This window comes from Cucumis melo, chromosome 9 (assembly GCF_025177605.1).
Source record: "Cucumis melo cultivar AY chromosome 9, USDA_Cmelo_AY_1.0, whole genome shotgun sequence".
NCBI classification, from domain to species: domain Eukaryota; kingdom Viridiplantae; phylum Streptophyta; class Magnoliopsida; order Cucurbitales; family Cucurbitaceae; genus Cucumis; species Cucumis melo.
In genome coordinates, this window is record NC_066865.1 from 2,496,448 (window position 1) to 2,516,320 (window position 19,873).

Below are 19,873 nucleotides of genomic sequence, written 5' to 3' on the forward strand. Positions count from 1 at the left end.
TAAACAAGTTATTTTAATAATAGAATTCCTCTTTAGTTCAATCTAGTCCATCTCTTATATCAGGATGGAACCTGTTGGATAGCATACAAACGCAACGGAAAACAGGATCGATAAAATAACTCTATATGCAACCAAACTTAATTTAGTGATTAACACATTAAGACTACCCTAATTACACTAGTTAGGGTTAAAAGAAAATCTTTACCTTTGTAGCTTCCCAAACTCGAATCAGACCACCACTAGTGTTAACCCGCTATTCTCCGAACTTAGAATCGGGTTGTGAGACCCGTTCAAAGTAGGAAATTTGAAAACGAGATTGAATTTGAAGGTAAATTTTGGTGTGAGATTTGGGAGAGAAATAAGTTTATTTTTGTAATTCTAGATTTCAAAAATGGCAAAATCTTCTTCAAAATGAAAATTGCCCCTTAAATAGACTAATTACATGCAAAATTTGAATGTAATTAAATCATCAAAGCCCAACACCTCACAATCCACTAACCATTAGTGGATTTATTCACCATTCCATTTTCTCTTAGTGGGCTTGGTGTTATCACCATGAGCTTCCACATAGCCCACTAAGAGTTAGTGGAATTATCCAACTAAATGTTGGATTTTTCCACTAACTTTGGTCAAGGGGCAAAATGGTCATTTGACCATTCTAGTCAAAGTCAAACTTTGACTTTTCAAGTCAAAAGTCAACATTTTGACTTTTTATCATTTTATCCACCTTGACTAATTTCGACCTCCTAAGCATGAATCCACATTCATTTTTTTAAAAATTCAAATCACATTTGAATATAAAGCCAGTCAAAGTTTGACTTTTCAAAGTCAAAAGTCAACATTTTGACTTTTCACAACTTCAACCATTTCCATCAATTTCGAGCTTGCGGATATAAATCTATATTCATATTTTTAACATTTAAATCACACTTAAACATAAAGCCCTATAACCGACAGCTATATCACATATATTTGTCGGTTTCTCTCTCTACCTAATTCGAACAATTCGAATTATTCCAACATGTTGTTCTAAGTTAATTCCGTATGAGCTAGCAGGGGAACCTAATGGACTTATAGATCATGGGCTCCAACGATCTGAGATTAACTGGCTAAACCCTTTTAGACCGAGCTAATCAACATTCATTAACTAACGGATCATTCCACTAAAGTTCCGTAGTTGCACTCCCCTCACTATAGATATATTTGTGTCCATTTGATATAACCATGATCAGTAAGTTAATCCTTCACAGGTTGTTCATAACCTCGGCTGGGTCAAAATACTATTTTACCCCTGAGACTACATCTTGTTTCTTAAGTCCCACTGATCCACTATTGAACATTTGGTTTAAGATCCAACCTATAAACCGAATCCCTCTCAAGCCAATGAGAGGGTGGGATCCCTTGTTCAAGAATTGGATTAAGTCCTTAAGGAAACAACCTATCTACTAACCCTAAAGCGGGTAGGAGTGAATTCCATCTTGCACCCTATGTCCCTAGCCATTCACCCGATCTTACCCTTGAAATGGGAGGCTTGTTGGGTCTGCGCCAATTAGCTGTCCTCACCCATGCAGATCTAAGGATAATACCATTTGAACAAAAGTTCATATTTAGCTCAGAATTAAGATTAAGTTACCTAAATAGTTAGTTTATATGGTCAACGGTGTTATAACTTAAAAGTGACTATTTCTTGGTTCCAGTCTTATGTAAACTCTTTACATAGGATGCCCTCACTTCCATGTCTCTACATGAACAATTTAGGATCACTTCGTTTGTATTAACTACAAAGCGGGTCACATCCATAGCATTTTCATAATAAGGCGTCCAACCTTATTCATTCACTATAGACCATTTGGGCTATATACTCAAACTTGATCTAAGTTTATGTCACTACATAAAGTTCAAGTTTACACTAGATAGCTTCTGGACCTTAGTTTATTGGATTTAAGATTATAGTATTCTATTTTCACTAATAAATCCTCAATAACCACTTTATTGAAATGTGTGTGTGTGTGTGGTGTTAACTACAAACTACGAACCAAACTTTCCTTGATAGCATGGAAATTACATGTAAAGTGATCTAGATCATGCCAGTTTCCAACTAATCTAAATTCTTTAGTGAGATCATTCTTAAAAAATTCTATGCTAAACCGCATTTGCAAAATTGCATGCATGATAAACAAGTCCAAATAATAAAACATAATTCATCAACTTTATTATATATAGAAAACAAACAAATTAAGATCAAAGAACATCCTTAATAACAAACTCCCACTAAACTATTGAATCAGAAAATTGATTAACACCAATATGAGCAACATGCACATGGAAAATTTTAATGGTGAACCTTTAGTCAATGAATCTGTCACCATCGAGTTTGTTCTTTATGAGTCCTATCAAAATTTGACCACTTTGAACTCTTTCTTTCACAACTAGAAGCTTTACATCTACATGTTTTGACCTTGTATTGCTTCTTGTTATTGGAATACATTACTACTGAGTTATTGTCACATAATAATTTTAGTGGTCTTTGTCAACAACTATTTGCAGCCTAGTGACAAAATTTCGCAACCATATTTCATGACTAGATGTCTCATAACATGCTATAAACTTCATATCTATAGTAGAAGAAGCCGTAAGTGTTTATTTAACACTTTCCCAAAATACAACTCCTTCAACCAACATGAAGAAGTGGATCACAAAGTGTATTGGTATCCAACATAATCGAAATCAAAATACCAAATGATGGTTAAAGTTTCTGATCTCCGATAAGTGAGCATATAATCTTTTGTTCTTTGTAAATATCTTATAACCCATTTGGCTACAACTCCTATGATCCATCTCAAGTTACTCAAATATATGTCTAATACTCAAACTATGAACACACTATTTGGATGCGTGCAAATTTGAGCATACATTAGGCTTCTAATAATCAATGCATAGGAAACCTTTTGCATTTTGTTAATCTCTAAGTTTTCCTTCCAAATCTTGAAATTCAATCCATTCAACTTACGGATTGAACTTAGATTTTCAGATATTTGAGTAAGACCAACTAAAGAAATAACAAGTAAACAAATAATATATTCACAATTAATATGTCATAAAATAAAACATGACAAAATATTTTGACGCATTGGATGGATATTTTAATCCTAATTCATAATATACATTACAAAAAAGAAATGAAAAAAAGAAGAAAAAAAAAGTCGTTAGCAAACAAAATGGATAATATTTTAGATGTGATTCTAACGTAGAAACAATGCTTTAATCGATACCCAAAAGAAAAACAGCATGTTAAAGACCCTTTCATAAAGTATCGCTTGAGGTTTCAATAATTGTTGAAAAGTACTTTATAGTCATCCCAATTTAGATCAATCTTCATACATTACTTTTAAATGACCGATCATAATTTGACACGTGACAAATTCTAACTACTTATATTTTTATAGAATATTCTTTATTTTATAAGTCACTTCGCATACCTTACCTAAAATATTGCTTATATAATTGAGGAATAAATGATAATTGAAACTATTTTCCTTTGCAATAGTTTGAGTTTGATCATTTATGTCCTCATATGAATGCCAACTCTTGTAGTATAATTTTCGTGCCCAAAAGGTTTCTTGATGGGTCAATATTGTCATGGGGTACACCAACCGACTACTCTTTAAGTCTTTTAACTGATTGAGCTATATATTGATCCATCCTAGCTTACTAGGGCTATATTATATAGATCTTTCTTTACACTACAATTATTTTATAGATAAAATGAGATATGTTTGAATTTGTTTTTGAGAAGTCGTTTTCATTTATAAGTTCAAAACAAAGATGTTCATGTGTCTGTGGTTTGTTATATACTAAGAGTATTTTTATTAATATCAAATTATTGTAAAGAACGGTCGTAAAATATTATGCAATACAAATAAATTAAAATAAGGGTAATTATAATAGGTAGCAATTTTTAGAATAATTATTAAGTATGTAGCAATATTTTAAAAAATTACAAATATAGCAAAATCTATCGGTGATACACTTCTATCGTTGATAGACTCTTAGGGTGCGTTTGGGGGAGGGAAAGAGTTATGGGGGAAAAGGATTATAATAATCCTAGGATTATGATAATCCTAGTGTTATGATAATATGTGTTTGGGGGAAAGAATATAAAAGGTAGTATTATAATAGTATGTGTTTGGGGGAGAGATTATGATAGTAGTGTTATAGTAATATGTGTTTGGGGGAAGGATTATGATTATAGTAATTTAAAAAATAATAATAGAATTTAGATTGAGTTATTTAGGTAGGGTAATGTAGGGTTGTAAGAAAGTAAAAATAGGATAAGATAGGGTTATTTAGGGATTATGATTATTTATCATATTCCTTGGGCCAAACACGGTTTGGCCCAATTTACTAATCCTTTTCCCTCTAAAACCCCACCCTAAACACGCCCTTATGGTTTATCAGTGATAGATCAACATTTGCTACATGGTCTATCGGTGATAGACTCCTATCATTGATAGATTTTGCTATATTTGCAATTTTTTTAAAATGTTGCTACATAGTTAATAATTATTCTAACAATTGCTATCCATTCTAATTACCTCGAACAATTTGTAGTTTAGGAAGATTTCAACCTCTAGTGTTTCCAATGGGCTCAGCCCAGTACCCGAGACTTGGGCCATGGGCCGTGGGCCGCCATGGTTATAAAACGGACCAATCTACTAAGCCCTTGAACCAATTCCTCCGCCCTAAACTCGTCGGTACGACGTCGTGTAGACTATCGAGCTCGAGCTTCTTCTTCATCGTCCATGTCCTGACCAAGCAGAATTCGCTCCCTATTCAGGACCTTCGGGTTCGAAAGCTCCAAAACCCCAAGAATGGGTTTTCTGAGAAAAACGTCTCAAAACCTGAATCCTAAATGCTTTCATCTGTGGCGAACTTCCTCTTTTCTTAGAGCCAGTATTGTAAATTCTAAGCTTTCTCCTTATCGTTTCGCTTTGACCCAATCGTTTTGTTCTCCTTCTCGCCAAAACCTCAAAGAAGCTGGTATTGATTTGACGCAGTACCCTCCTGAACGAATTAGAAACTTTTCTATTATTGCCCATGTGGATCACGGCAAGTCTACTCTGGCTGATCGTCTCTTGGAGCTCACTGGTACTATTAAGCGAGGCCATGGTCAGCCTCAATACCTCGACAAGTTGCAGGTTCGTTGGTTATGGTTTGTGAGTATTATTGGATTTATGTTTACTTTTTACTCTTTTGCATTGTCGCCAACTTTTGTTGATGACAATTGTGTTTGTCTTAGACTGGTTGTGTAAATTGAAAAGAAACCATACATTGGTGGTATTTGAATATGGAAGCTTAAATTACTTTAATAAGACTATTGTTAAATTTACTTGGAGAAACCAAGTTTGCCAATGTTGTCATTTGCTTGCTTTTCTTCATCATAGTGCTGAATCTGTTGAGTAATTAATGTTGGGGAAATGATGTATATAAGTATGGAATACACTAGCAAACAATGTTCAAAGTTTCAAACTTAGAAGTTTGATGGTATCATGATGCTTATAACTTGAAACAACTCTGTACCAATAAAAACGTCGAAAATTTGTGGAGATTCAAAATTTAGTCAATGCACACTTTTGATAAGCATTGTTTTGAAGACAATTACTTGCTTCGTACAAGCTACAAGAAAACTATTGTGATCATCTCAGAGAATACAACAATTAATTATGGTGGAACTGCAATCTTGAACTATATGAATCTGGTAGGACTCCTGGATATTTGTGAAACAAAGAAAGAAGAGAATTCTTTTTGTAATGGGATGGACCAATGAAGAAACAAGTTTGCTATTGATAGATGAGAAACTCTTCTTTTTTTTTTTTTAATTTTATTATTATTATTATTATTGAAACAACAACTTTCATTGAGAAAAAATGAAAGAATAGGGGATACAAAAAATCCCGCCCAACAAAACAACCCAACTACGAGAAGGGGATCCAACTAAGTAAAATGTTACCAATGGAATAGTTACAGAAGGTCTTCAAAATCGAAGACCAAAGGAAAATCTGAAATCTAAACAAAGACTAGACCACACTAGGATCCCTTTCCCTACCACAAAACACCCTATTGTTCCTCTCCCCCCAAACATCTCAGATAATAGCGCACCCCAGCAAGGCACAGAAAAAGCCATTTCTCTCTGAAGGGTGGATGAAGGAGGAAGTCCTTTACTGTCACCAAACACTCCAATGACCAACATAGCTAACTTCAAACTCTTGCAGAAAAAAGCTCCACAAACCCCACGCATACTAGCAATCCCAAAAAAGATTATCAAGGTCTTCCTCCACCTGCTGACAAAGCCAACAAAAAAGTCCTACAAGGAAGGTCCTCCTAACAGACCTGTCAACACTGTTAACCCAATCAAGCAAAACTTGCTAGATAAAGAACCTGACTTACTTGGAAACCTTAATCCTCCCAACCATGTTAAAAATCGACTCCCTAGGTGGGGAGGGATCCAACAACAAACTAAAAATGAATTTACTCGTATAGACGAGAAACTTCCAAAATACAAAGTGAAATAAAATAAATACAAATTTAGAACATTTGCTATATTAACTTAATTCAGTTGTTACTTGACCGAATTCAAATAAAAGTCATTTGAATTGAAGAAGGTGCAAATTTAACTTTCATATATGTTAAATTGTACATGTAACATCGTTTAATTTGATGATTTCAATCCAATTTGAAGTTTCTGACCATGAATTTAATCTACGTAGTTGAGTCCATTTTTTTATATTTCAATATTCAAGAATGTTTCAGTGTCTTTCTCTACATTATAAATATCCAACAATTAGGTATGAATATTATGATTGCTTGAAAGTGATCTTGTTCTATTCTTCATGAGGTCTTTGTTTAACTTGGCGTGAGGATTTTCTTTCTATTTTCTTTTCTTAGGCGGGTAATTTACCTTCATTGACTTTTCTGTCACCGTATGCTCTAGAATTGATTGCCTTATTGGTTTTTCATTTTTTAACTTGATGAAGCCCAATTATTTAGGTGGAGAGGGAGAGGGGAATTACTGTTAAGGCTCAGACTGCAACTATGTTTCACAAGTGTAATCTTGTTGGTGACAACACTAGCGAACAGCCTCCTTTCTTGATAAACCTTATTGACACGCCTGGCCATGTTGATTTCAGCTATGAAGTATCTAGATCCTTAGCAGCTTGCCAGGGTGCTCTTTTAGTTGTGGATGCTGCCCAAGGTGTTCAAGCTCAAACGGTGGCTAATTTTTATCTTGCTTTTGAATCTAATTTAACAATTATACCAGTTATCAATAAAATTGACCAGCCAACTGCTGACCCTGATCGTGTCAAAGCTCAACTGAAATCAATGTTTGACCTTGAACCTACACATGCTCTGTTGACATCTGCCAAAACAGGGCAAGGTCTTGAGCAGGTCCTTCCAGCCATCATAGAGCGCATACCTCCACCTCCTGGAAAGAGTACTTCGCCATTGCGAATGCTTTTATTAGATTCGTACTATGATGAATACAAGGGAGTGATTTGCCATGTTGCTGTTGTTGATGGTGTGCTGCGCAAGGGGGATAAGATTTCTTCTGCTGCCACGGGTCAAGCTTATGAAGTCTTGGATGTTGGGATCATGCATCCCGAACTTACCAGTACAGGAATTCTTCTTACTGGTCAAGTGGGTTATGTTGTGAGTGGAATGCGTTCTACTAAAGAGGCACGAATTGGGGATACACTTCATCAAAGTAAAACTGCTGTTGAACCCCTTCCTGGTAACTCTTCATTTTCTTTTTCACAATGTTTTAGATCTCTTTTCAGTCCCAATGAGAGGTATGTGTCAGAAGTTGAGCTTCAAGGCGATTCTTTCTACTATTAATGAATGGCAGTTATTTAGGTGAACAGATGGGATATATTTTATGAACATAAGATTTCGATAATGTAGCATGTAGCATTCTGTTTTTTACTAGGTTGTTGTATGCAATGGCCTGTCTGTTGTGTTTGCTTCTCTTAGTGACATTTTCCCTTGTTATAGGTTTTAAGCCTGTAAAGCACATGGTTTTCTCTGGTCTATTTCCAGCTGATGGGTCAGATTTTGATGCACTTAACCATGCAATAGAGAGACTTACATGTAATGATGCCAGTGTCTCTGTGACTAAGGAGACTAGCACAGCATTAGGGCTTGGTTTTAGGTTTGGCATTCGCATCCACTGACTGAAGTTATTCCTCTTGCTATTAAAATAGATTTAATTTAGCTTAATTATTCATACATGCCAACCCATGATAATCGAGTCCCATACACAGGTGTGGTTTCTTAGGATTACTTCACATGGATGTTTTTCATCAGCGGCTTGAACAGGTGATGGTTTTTATTCATTATCAACGTATGCAGATAAAATGTAGGCCCACTTTTGTCATCAGAAATTGAGAACTCATGTTATTTCTGATGGTTAACAGGAGTATGGAGCTCATGTTATTTCTACTGTTCCAACGGTGCCTTATATATTTGAGTACTCTGATGGAAGGTTATCTCAGTGGCATATTCCTTTTCTCTATGTTCCCCATTCGTTTCCAAGATCTAAATTAGTATTTTCTTTCCCTTTTAAGCAAAGCACATGTTCAGAATCCTGCTGCCTTGCCATCAAATCCCAAGAAGCGAGTGATTGCTAGCTGGGAACCTACTGTGTTGGCTACAATTATCATTCCTAGTGAGTAAGCTCTCAAACTCTTTTCTATTCTTCTTCCCCTTAAATTTTCACATTAAATCATTCAAAATTATTTCTTGTTTATTGCAGATATGTTGGGGCTGTAATTACACTTTGTTCTGAACGGAGGGGTCAACAATTAGAGTACTCATTCATTGATAGGTAACAAAGAACTAAATAGTATATGTTTTGGTGCAATAAATTATCCTTATATCTGGTTCCACCAAGTTAGTGGACTAAAAGAAACATAATATGTTATTTGGAAAACCTTCAGAAAAAGAAAAACTTTCATTTAACGCTACTAGCAGGCAGCACCTGCCATAGGCACCTGGTCGAAATTTTTTGTTTGGCCTCTAAATGTTCATTTAATTCATTCTATATATTACAAAAAATTTTGAAGTCTAGTTATAAGTTGCATCTGTTGAGAAGCTTTCGTGACATTAGAAAATGTTGCTCCATCTTCCTAACCACATTTGCGTCCTCAATTTTTGCCTTGAATCCTTGATCCTAATTAAAAATTGCCCCAAGTTTAGTATATCTGTAATACCAACAATCTCATCTATTTATTTCACGTTTGAGAAGCATTCTTTGTTGAAATTATTTTATTTTAATAATAAATTGAGTTTTGATTGAAAATAAATGAAAGAGTATGAGAATACAAAGAACCAACTTCCAAAAGGAGACAAGCTAGCATAAAAAAAATAATAATAAAGAACTAGTCTTTGTTGAATTTGTTTGTAATCTGTGTAACAATTTCATATTTACATCACTTTATATTATAATCTGAAGATGATCTGAAGTTTTTTATATTATTTGGGAGTAGTCTGGTATCTTTTTTGCAACCTCTCGCAGTTTCCCTATCATGTCAAGTTTGGCGGTAATCTTAGAAAATAATTGGTTAGGTATTGAATAGTACTGTATGTGTTCACATCCATTTCCATTGCAACTTGTCTGATTTGATGGGAATAAAATTTGTTCCAAAGGTTTTTTTGTCTGTCTGAAGTTGCTTAAATTTAATACACGGTACCCATGCCTGTTATTTTTCATAGTCTCAAGCCTGAAGTTCGACTGCATATTCTATTTGAAGCTTTGACACGTGAAATGTGGCATCAGCTGCTCACCATGTAGCATCGACAATCTTGTGATTCCTGCTATGAGCTTCAACTAAAACTCAAATTGAATTGAGGCATAACATCTCACTTGAAATAAAAATAAACTAGATCCTTGTTTAATTATTTTTTTCTTCCTCCATAGACATGACTTTTCTTTTCTTCTTAAAGCTTAGAAGTTAGAAACTTCAAGTGCCTTTATTGCATATCTGTTAACAGTCTGTCGTTCTTGCTTGTATTTTACTAAGAACTTCCTTTCCAAAAAATTATTTTACGAAGAACTTAATACCTTGTTTTTTGTGTGTGGCTTTTGTAAAGATTAATTCTAAGTTTTGTGCTGCAGTCAAAGGGCATTCATGAAGTATCGCTTACCTTTAAGGGAAGTTGTTGTTGACTTTTACAATGAATTAAAGAGTATAACATCAGGGTATGCATCATTCGATTACGAGGACTCGGAGTAAGTTTATTGCCCTCTCTTTTCATTTTCATTAATAAACCCTTGACCCCGAGTCTCCCTGGTCTTTTCTGCATGGGCATAATGAGAGATGACTAATCATTGAAATTTGTCAAATAATTTTCTTATTCAACATTGATTCATAGTCAATGCGTGTAGCTTAATATGTTTCCTCAGTGACGTGAAAACCTGATATACTAGTATTATAGGCTCTTCGTAGTTGACTGCTAATATGATGAGTCTTTCAAAGTTAGGTTTAATGATTGCATCATCCTCATTCATATACTGATGTATTGATGAGGGATGTGGTTACCAGGTATCAGGAAGCAGATTTGGTGAAACTGGATATCCTATTGAATGGGCAGCCAGTTGATGCAATGGCAACCATTGTTCATAATTTGAAGGCACAAAGGGTCGGCCGTGAATTGGTGGATAAACTGAAGAAGTTCATTGACAGGTATGTGCTTACCTTTTCTATTGTTTTTTCCTTCTTCCTATTCTTGTGTTATGACATGAGCTGTTTTTATGCTGACAGGCAAATGTTTGAGATAACAATACAAGCTGCGATTGGATCTAAGATTATTGCAAGAGAAACGTAATGGTTTTATTTTATTTACTTGTTTTCTCTAGAAGGTTTTTACTTAGATTTTTATTACTATTTCAAAGTTTGAGTGGCCTAAAATCTTACGCTTTCCTTCTAAACAACTGTAATGCTTATTATAATACCATGGATGCATATACATATACATACATACATATATACATATACATACATACATACATACATATATACATATACATACATATATACATATACATACATACATACATACATACATACATATATATATATATATATATATATATATAGTGTTCAACCCCTTGTAGACGAGCTATTTTGATTGTGAGATAGTGTTGTATGATTACTCATTGATATTCTTCAACTTTCATTGTTAGGCTGAACTATTTATGTTGATTTTAGGATTTCGGCTATGAGGAAAAACGTTCTTGCAAAGTGTTATGGTGGGGATGTTACACGGAAGAGGAAGCTGTTAGAGAAGCAAAAGGAAGGGAAAAAACGAATGAAACGTGTTGGATCTGTTGATATTCCTCAGGAAGCATTTAATGAAATTCTGAAGGTCTCATAGGTGGAAAAGCCGAATAAATTAATGAACCATACTTATTACAGGTACAGTATTTCTCATTTAACTACATGAATCACATATGGAATACATTTTCACTTTGTATTCAATGATAATCATGAAGTTTTAAGTTTAAGATGTTCGAATGGCAATTTGTTCAAGAATATTTCAGTGATGCATTCTATTATGCAGTTTAACCATTTACAACTCCCTTCTACCTATAGTTGTGACAAGAAATTGGTTGGAAAAATAACGAAAAATGCAAGGAAGAGTAGAGTGCAGACTGATATTTCCTGGCAAATACTCAGCCATCTCGTTTAATCTCAAGATGCCAAGGTCAGAAGACTGCTGGTAGAAACTAGAAAGATTAGTCTCAATTAGAGATCTGTTTTGGTGATGCTGTTACCATAATTTATTCTTCCTTTCCCTTGTACTGTACTTGTAGTTGATTGATTGATACAATATCTGAAATTTTGAGATATCTCGATTAGAATGTGTGCCATGGATTTGGCTTTTATTGATTGTTTCAATAATCCTTTGATTTTGTGCATGCATGTATTTGTGTGTGAGATGCCTCCTCCCTTTTGGCTTTTGCATGTGACTTCTAAAGTTTGAAAATCAAATTTGTCAGATTCAAAATTACTTTGAGATACAACTTCAATTAATACGTGTTGGGTTGAGCCAGATTAGGATCAATTCGAGAATTCGAGTTGATTATAATCCTAACTCTATTAATTCTATGTAAGAGGTCAACCCAATCTAATAACTTATCGGTTCTAATATTCCATGCTTAGAGAGAGATTTGAACAATGATTTGCTTCTTTTCTACGTTTTCTTTCAATCCCTAGCCATTTAACGATACTCATTTACATCGTTTGCTCCCTGTACACTACCAAAACAATTACAAGAATGATTATATAATATGATTGCCATGATGCATCTTTCTTTCATCTTTCCTACCATGAGAAGTAATTATTCAATATGATTTACATAACTTTAACACCTTTTTTCGAACTTTTTTTTTTAAATCATGAGTATATATGTAAAAGAGATTAAAAAATATTTCTGAGATCCACATCTAATGATGCCCAAAATGATGATCACCCACATTGAATAATAATTTTTACTACAAGTGTTTTCTTGATCGCAACACCCTTTTTTTAGTTCTTATACAACTATCCCATGACAATGAAAACAATAAATAATAATAATAATATTCATTCTACTCTAGGCAAATACATTGTCCATGTTGCAATTTATAATTTCCAATACTGTGTAAAACAGGAGGAAAAAGAGAGAAGGGTTAATGGAAAATACTACGCAAAAAAAATTACATTATTGGAATAAGTGGCATTCAACTATTTATGTAATCCAATAGTATGGTATTCAACTATTTATGTAGAATTACATTGTTTCATAGATAAATAAGTCTTATTGTAATTAACCGACTTAAAGAAGAAACATAAATAGTTGAATGACCACGAATAGGTCTATAAATATACATTTTCAAATTGCATTTGAAAACTTTCTCATAAGTATTTTTCTTATATAATCGGATTTTATAGACAAAATTCTACTTCCATAAGAAAGACAATTTATTCTATCGTGAAACAATTACTCATGAAACTCAAGCACGAAAGACACCCTAAAGTCATTGAACTTAGTTCTCTTACCTATATAAAGTTTTTATGGTAATTTATATATATATATATATATATTTTTTTTCTTTTTTCTTTTTTTTTTTGAGAAAACGGGACATTATCTTGATGTTTCGATCAGGTGCGGTTCCCTCTACGTTAAGGAGATGCAAGGTTGAGATTACAAAATATAACTAAGAAGCATTTTAGTCTAAACCTCTGATATCACTGTGCTTTTTCCAAAACCAAAACAAAAGAGCCAACTCTAACTTCTTACTTATAAACCTAGATATCATATAAAATGCAGAGAAATGCCAACCTAAGCTTCAAAAAGATGATTCATGAGCAAAAATATAGTAAGAAGCATACTGCAATGTATGTTATCTGCATCGAACTTCACCTCCGAATCGATATAGCATATCATTTGATAGGAAAAAGAGAAAAAAAACTGAGGATACAGATGGAGAAAGGATGTTGACTGTGGAGAAGGCACAAACACACAACTCATTGATGATAGTTACAGCAAACAAATAGGATTTACAGATTAGCTTCATAACAATAGCCTTCTTCAAATCTACCATCATTTTTCATTTTCTTATCTACTTCTTTCATAACTTCAAATCTCAATCAATGGCATAAAAACACAGTCCAAATCAACCTTCCTTTTTCACTTCATCCCCTCTCCTCCATATCCCACCCGAAATCTAAAAACGAAAAGGAAAGAATAAATGGACAAAAGGAAAAGTCTTTTCAAGGCTCTAATATGGACATAAAGTCAACTGTATAGACAAGAGGCTAAACCATCCTATGTGCTAATGAACTTTGATTATACTTTAACAAATAAGTGTTAGATTTCAAGGTACTAACTTGCTTGAGTTGGTTATTAAGGTTATCTCCTGTCAGGTTTTGGTGACTGATTGGGATGATTATAAGGAGAAGCATGAGGACCATTTGGGCTTGATAAGCTTCTAATGTGTTGCCCGTTCCTTGCCACAAACATTGACTGCGTGCGGACAACACTTTTAGCATTGGGGGTGGACCTAGCACGGTCTGCTTGCATGGTTTGGAAGTAATAGGAAGAACTTGCCATGTCCTTGAGGTTTGGCAAAGGTTTTAAAATTTCGACAACTTCACTCATCGGAGGTCTGGCTTTAGGATCTCTACTAAGGCAGTGAGCTGCAAGCTCTGCAGCTTTTTGTGCACCTTTGATTGAGAAGTGACATTCGAGGCGAGGATCTATCAGCCGGTAGAACTTCCTCTTGTCTCCAAGCAGGGGTCTAGCCCATTCAACAAGGTTGTGTTCCCCATTTGGTCTATTTTTATCCATCGATCTTCGACCAGTTAGCATTTCAAGCAAGACAACTCCAAAGCTGTAGACATCGCTTTTTGATGTCAAATGCCCTATGGAGTTCAAGAATATTAAAAGTTAGATAGATGAGTAATAAAACGTGCATTGTTTTATAACAATTGTATAAGTTTATATCCCAATAAGAGTAATCTCCAATAAAACCCCAAGAGTATACAAACTTAGAAAATCTTCTAGAAAGTTAAAGAACTTTGCAAAAATTTCTTTTTCATTATTAGTGAACGTCAAGAAAATCTTGTCGGCGAATTGAGTTCTATTTGTAGGGTGTAATAGGGAGGGCTACAATGGTAACAATTTTCTCAACAATATACTTCTCCCCCTTCGCAGGGCTGTTGTACTAGAAAGAAACTGCTTAATGGATAACAAAACATGCTGTCCAAGATGTCAATATTTCAATTTTACGCATTGATAAAACATCGATATGCATTGATAAAACATCGATATCTATGGATATTTCTGTAAAGATGATATTTTTTCTTATGTTTAATGAGTAAATATAAAATATACTGGTTAATCCCCTTCCTTATTATCAATGTTCAACCCTCCGATGTACAAGGACCACCAATTTAAGACCTTGTAACGTACTTTTTCTCCTAATTTGTACATCGACCCACCACAACCAAAAAAAAAAAAACCAACCAATATATGTGTTTGTGTGTGTGTGTGTGGATACATGATGAAATGAAAAAAATAAATAAGAGTAAGAATAATAACTAATTGCCAATAAATAATGAAGGAAGAACAAATATATACTTCAACACTATTGGGAAAAATGGTAACCCCTTGACTATGATTCCTTCGTAGTGTTCACGAATTATAATTTCTTATTCAATTAAGTGTGAACTTCCTCGAAATACAGGCTCCTTTTTGTGAAGGGCTTCTATATTATATATTATCCTTGTGTTCTTTCAGTTATCTAAATGAAAGTTTGTTCTTTCATAGAAAAAAAAATAGAAATGCTAGAAGTGCTCATGTAAAATGTGAAAGAAGTCAAACCTACCAGTCATCACATATTCTGGAGCTGCATAACCATATGTTCCCATAACTCGAGTTGAAACATGAGTTTTGTCACCCTCAGGGCCATCTTTTGCAAGTCCAAAGTCTGAGAGTTTAGCATTGTAGTCCTAAAACAACATTTTCAACCTTTTATAAGAAAGGTGGGCTTGAGGATAACAAAGTAAAAAGGCACATAATTTAGTAGATATACCGCATCTAATAGAATATTAGACGTTTTAAAATCACGATATATCACTGGTCTTTCAGCTTCTTCATGAAGAAAAGCAAGGCCTTTAGCAGCACCAAGCGCAATTTTCAATCTTATAGACCAAGGAAGTGGCAAGGGCCCTTCTGTGCAAAATATGGTAATTACCATCGAACATTAAGCAAATGAAATAAACTAGGAAATATAAACATTAACATTCCAGAGATCACATCACTAATAGGAAAAAATCACATTATACATAGAGAACAATGTGCTTTAACACAAAACCACACCATATATATATATATAAACCCTTAATTTCAATAAGCTCAAACAGAGCAAAATTATATACATTTACGTAATATATAGCCCTTAAATTTCAATAAGCTCAAACAGAAAAAATTCTAGAAGTTTAACAAACACTTCATTTCATTTAAAAACTTCAGAGAAAATAAGAAACAGAAACGCCAAATTGTATGCCCGATATTTCATGGGCTCATTAATAAGGTATTTAAGAAGAATTGTAGTGAGTTTTAACTTTCTATCATACTTAGAGCCTGGAGGAATAGTCACTTTTCAATGATCATATGAAACATAGTGACTTAATGTTATATTTGTTGGGACTAGGGAGAAGTAGAGTTTATAAAAGGTTACGTCACATACTTCTGAAGAGGTGGTTCTCCAAACTTCCACGAGGCATAAACTCATAAACTAACAACCTTTGATCATCTTCAATGCAGCAACCAATCAATCTTACAAGATTAGAATGGTTGAGGTCACCGAGGAAGTTAACTTCAGCCTGAAATGAAAAACCGAGTAAATTTTAACATAGAAGAGAGGGAGATACCCCAAAAGTAACTGTGATTGTGCGAGACAGAGGTGAAGAGTGCCCATACCATCCACTCCTTGTGACCTTGTAGGCCATCATGATTAAGAGTCTTGACTGCAACTGTAAGCCCAGTTCCAGGTTTAGCAGGAGCAGTTCCATTTTCCTCAATCCATCCTTTGAAAACACAACCAAAACCTCCCTCGCCAAGGAGACTCTCAGGTCGAAAATTTCTTGTGGCTAACTTAAGCTCATTAAAAGTGAACTTACGGAGCCGAGAAGCAACCTTCAGCTCAGCACTGAGCTTGGGTGTGGACGAACTACTTTCAGCATTATCAGTTGTTGCTGATGACCCCAATGCAGTAGCCAGAATATCTCTTTTTTCGTCCAGTTTAGATTTACTATCTGCTAATTGCAAATGAGTATAAGCAAATTTATAAGCGTATAAATAAGAATAAAAATTAACCAGATTTCAAGAACATCTATCGCTCATTCCCCTTGTTTTACATGACCAGCATATTTCAATCGATAATGCCAATGTAAGTATGCAAAACATATTGCTAACCAGAGTGTAGCTCCATTGGTCTGAGGCATTACTTAACTTCTCAAAGGTCGGAAATTCAAATCCTCACTCTCATGTTAAACTCAAAAAGAAAAAGGAAAAAAATACAGACCACATTATAGTGTAAAATGTACTGAAACCAAAGTATAACATTTCCAAAAGAACATTGGAAAGAAAGTGAAACATGAATATAGAAGCTTTTCAAATCGAGAAAACTTTCAAATGCTTCATTTTCAAGAAACAATCTATATCACTTTTTAAGACAACAACAATCTTCGAAAACAGTAATACCCAGCTTTAAATAAGGATAAACTTAAAATTGCATAGCTAGGGAACTAAATTTTACAAACCCATTGAATATCCAAAGAGGTAAATTTTCCCAAAGCTCTCGCCCAAATCACCTAGTTGAACTTAATTATTAGCTTCCAATGCTCCAAATTTAAAATAACCCAAATTAAGAAAGACAAAAAGATGGGGATAATTTCCAATCTTCAAACCGGTTACATACGTTTCAAAATTATGTTGACAAAAACCAACAGAAACCAAAAGAAGAAGAAGTTTACCGCAATGGGTACTAGTGGCACTGATGAAGCTATCAACCTTTGATCCACTCAGAGAACTATCAACCTTTGATCTAGAAGGAATGCAACTCCCAATAAACTTCAACTTAACCCAACACCCGGTCTCCTCCTCCAACTCATTCTCCTTCTTCTTCTTCTTCTCGCTAGCTGTTCTTGACTTCCCCTCAATCCATGTCTCAACCTTGGAATCATTAGGAGCCAAACCCATATCCTCTAATCTCTTAAAAAACAAACTTTCAACACCTCAACCCCGAAATCTTACCTTTCATGGAAACCCCACTTGAAAAAATCACCTCATTAACAATAAATATCAACCGATTAATCAAACGAGCAACTACCCAAATCGCAAAAATAGCAAAAACAGAATCGAGATCACATAGGCAAATTTGTGAAGAACAAAGAAAGGGGGAAAAGAAAAAAAAAAGAAAAGAAAAGAAAAACTCAAGCTCACTAAAGAAGAAACTTAGTCAAAAGAGCCAAAGATGGGGAAAGAGAGAGAAATGAGTGTGAAAAGGAGGCCGCTTCTGAAAGAGGGAAAGCGCCCCAACAACGGGCAGGTCGGGCAGGTCATGACAATGGGTGGCAGTTGGTCGGGCAAGAGAGAGAAACATAGAGAGAGAAAGAGCCATTGTTACAGTAACTATCGGATATTCTTCATCAAATCAAAGTACTAATTTAAAGAAACAAAACAAAACAAAAAGAAATTGAATTTTTGGCAAAGCATTGAGACTCGTGAATTCGCCACTAAGAAATCGCCACATACATTATAGTGATATACTAGGAAGCACTATACCGTTTTTCTTTTGTTGTTGCATTAAATTGGTGCTATCCACATCTTCTATACGTAATCATTACGTAGTTTCTAACTTAATCCAGATAATGTATTTTATTTCCATTTCTTCTTCATTTTTTTCATTTCAAACTATATATAATACAATAATAACAATAATAATAGCAGTAGTAATGAGATATATAAACATCAAATGATGTATACCTTTTACTATTTTATCTATTTAATTGCTCATACACTCTTAAATCATACCCTCCCAAATTGACTTGGGAACAAATTTATGAGACCATAGAGACCATGAAAATTCATCATCTTACTTAAAGTAATTGATATTATTGAAGGTGATTTTTCATTGATAAATTAATCAGGATGAGTTTCAATTGCAAATGTTATTCCATTATTTTTAATTATATTTATTAATTACTTTGTCTTGTCTCGTGTCATTGTCTTCTTATGTCATATTATTTGTCGCTAGCATTATCTATAACGGTAACAATATTTTTTTAATAGGTCCCAACTTATAGAATAGATATAAACAACAAACAATGAAATGAGGTTTAATTTTTAGATTACTATTGATGAGTAACGTTTTTTTGGAAAAATAACATGTAACTTAATTTAATATACCAACTACAAACCAAATTCAAATATAATTAGTAATTAAGATATCAATTATAATCTAAAAAAAATTACGGAGGGAAATGTAGATTTAAATGAAGAGAAAATATTATTATTGTATGAACGTATGATTGATAGGAATAAAGTAATTAAAAAACGTCTGATTTTTTGCTAAATTTGTGGCAACATAAGACATTTTAATTTTAGAGTGTTTTGTGTATGTTTGTTTCCTAATGCTGGGAAGGAAAGTATTTAAAGCATAAAGAAGAGAATGATTCTTATGTTGAAAATATTTAATGCCGTAATTTTTTTATTTTTTAATTAAACTTTTAAATACCTTCAAATATCAAAAGTTTATGTTTTGTTATATGTATTTATTACAGATGTTTTCAAATACCAAATCAAGCTTTGAAACTAAATTAGAAAAAGAAAAAAAAGTAATTTTTAAATGTGTGTTTTTTAGAAAAAAAATTTGGTTAAAATCAAACTTTGTAATTATGAAAAATGTCAACTATACTAATAGTTAGAGCAAAATATACACTTAATTCAAAAGATAAAACAAAACAAAAACAATAGGATTATCAAACCACGTCTAAACTTTTAATTTCATCATCTATTTGTTACTATTTTTAACCATCCAACTAAAGTTTGAAAACTAAAAAAAGTACTTTAAAATGTGCAAATCATTAGAAAAAATGAAATGAATGTAGATAATTTTATGTGAGATGAAACTAATGCTTAAATAATAGAATAAGTAAAATATTAAGTTATCATTTTGATTCCTATACTTCAGAGTTCGTTCAATTTTAGCTTTTTTATTTTCAAATGTTCAATTTTAGACCATGCACTTTATATAAATTTTACATTT

The 19,873-nt window shown here is 33.6% G+C and overlaps 2 protein-coding genes across 5 annotated transcripts; one reads left to right on the forward strand and one right to left on the reverse strand.

Moving 5' to 3' along the window:
• Positions 1-4,742: 4,742 nt before the first annotated feature.
• LOC103498472 (translation factor GUF1 homolog, mitochondrial) lies at positions 4,743-11,974 on the forward strand. 3 transcript variants are annotated; one of them, XM_008461078.3, is made up of 12 exons: positions 4,743-5,198; positions 7,048-7,789; positions 8,050-8,206; positions 8,319-8,373; positions 8,472-8,539; positions 8,622-8,726; positions 8,810-8,881; positions 10,172-10,285; positions 10,599-10,739; positions 10,818-10,877; positions 11,265-11,471; positions 11,617-11,974. In XM_008461078.3, exons 1-11 carry the CDS (start codon positions 4,872-4,874, stop codon positions 11,428-11,430), a joined length of 2,007 nt encoding a protein of 668 aa, XP_008459300.2. In that variant the 5' UTR covers positions 4,743-4,871; the 3' UTR covers positions 11,431-11,471; positions 11,617-11,974. The 3 variants fall into 3 exon arrangements, with proteins under 3 accessions (XP_008459300.2, XP_008459302.2, XP_008459303.1); XM_008461080.3 differs by having other exon boundaries at positions 11,649-11,974; XM_008461081.3 differs by having other exon boundaries at positions 5,050-5,198; positions 7,035-7,789.
• Positions 11,975-13,540: 1,566 nt separating this feature from the next.
• Positions 13,541-18,236, reverse strand: LOC103498470 (serine/threonine-protein kinase PBL34). 2 transcript variants are annotated; one of them, XM_008461076.3, is made up of 6 exons: positions 17,580-18,236; positions 16,525-16,859; positions 16,292-16,427; positions 15,635-15,774; positions 15,428-15,551; positions 13,541-14,462 (listed from the first exon to the last, which is right to left on the reverse strand). In XM_008461076.3, exons 1-6 carry the CDS (start codon positions 17,803-17,805, stop codon positions 13,951-13,953), a joined length of 1,473 nt encoding a protein of 490 aa, XP_008459298.2. In that variant the 5' UTR covers positions 17,806-18,236; the 3' UTR covers positions 13,541-13,950. The 2 variants fall into 2 exon arrangements, with proteins under 2 accessions (XP_008459298.2, XP_008459299.2); XM_008461077.3 differs by having other exon boundaries at positions 15,635-15,771; positions 17,580-18,235.
• Between the last annotated feature and the right edge of the window lie 1,637 nt (positions 18,237-19,873).

Excerpts from the sequence above, each read along its gene's own strand:
- LOC103498470 (XM_008461076.3), bottom strand. The coding sequence starts at position 17,805 with ATGGGTTTGGCTCCTAATGATTCCAAGGTTGAGACATGGATTGAGGGG. Across the intron at positions 16,428-16,524 it reads AAGGTCACAAGGAGTGGATG|GCTGAAGTTAACTTCCTCGG; the intron begins GTATGGGCACTC and ends TTTTCATTTCAG. Across the intron at positions 14,463-15,427 it reads TCCAGAATATGTGATGACTG|GGCATTTGACATCAAAAAGC; the intron begins GTAGGTTTGACT and ends TGAACTCCATAG.
- LOC103498472 (XM_008461078.3), top strand. The coding sequence starts at position 4,872 with ATGGGTTTTCTGAGAAAAACGTCTCAAAACCTGAATCCTAAATGCTTT. Across the intron at positions 5,199-7,047 it reads AATACCTCGACAAGTTGCAG|GTGGAGAGGGAGAGGGGAAT; the intron begins GTTCGTTGGTTA and ends CCAATTATTTAG. Across the intron at positions 8,207-8,318 it reads GCATTAGGGCTTGGTTTTAG|GTGTGGTTTCTTAGGATTAC; the intron begins GTTTGGCATTCG and ends TCCCATACACAG.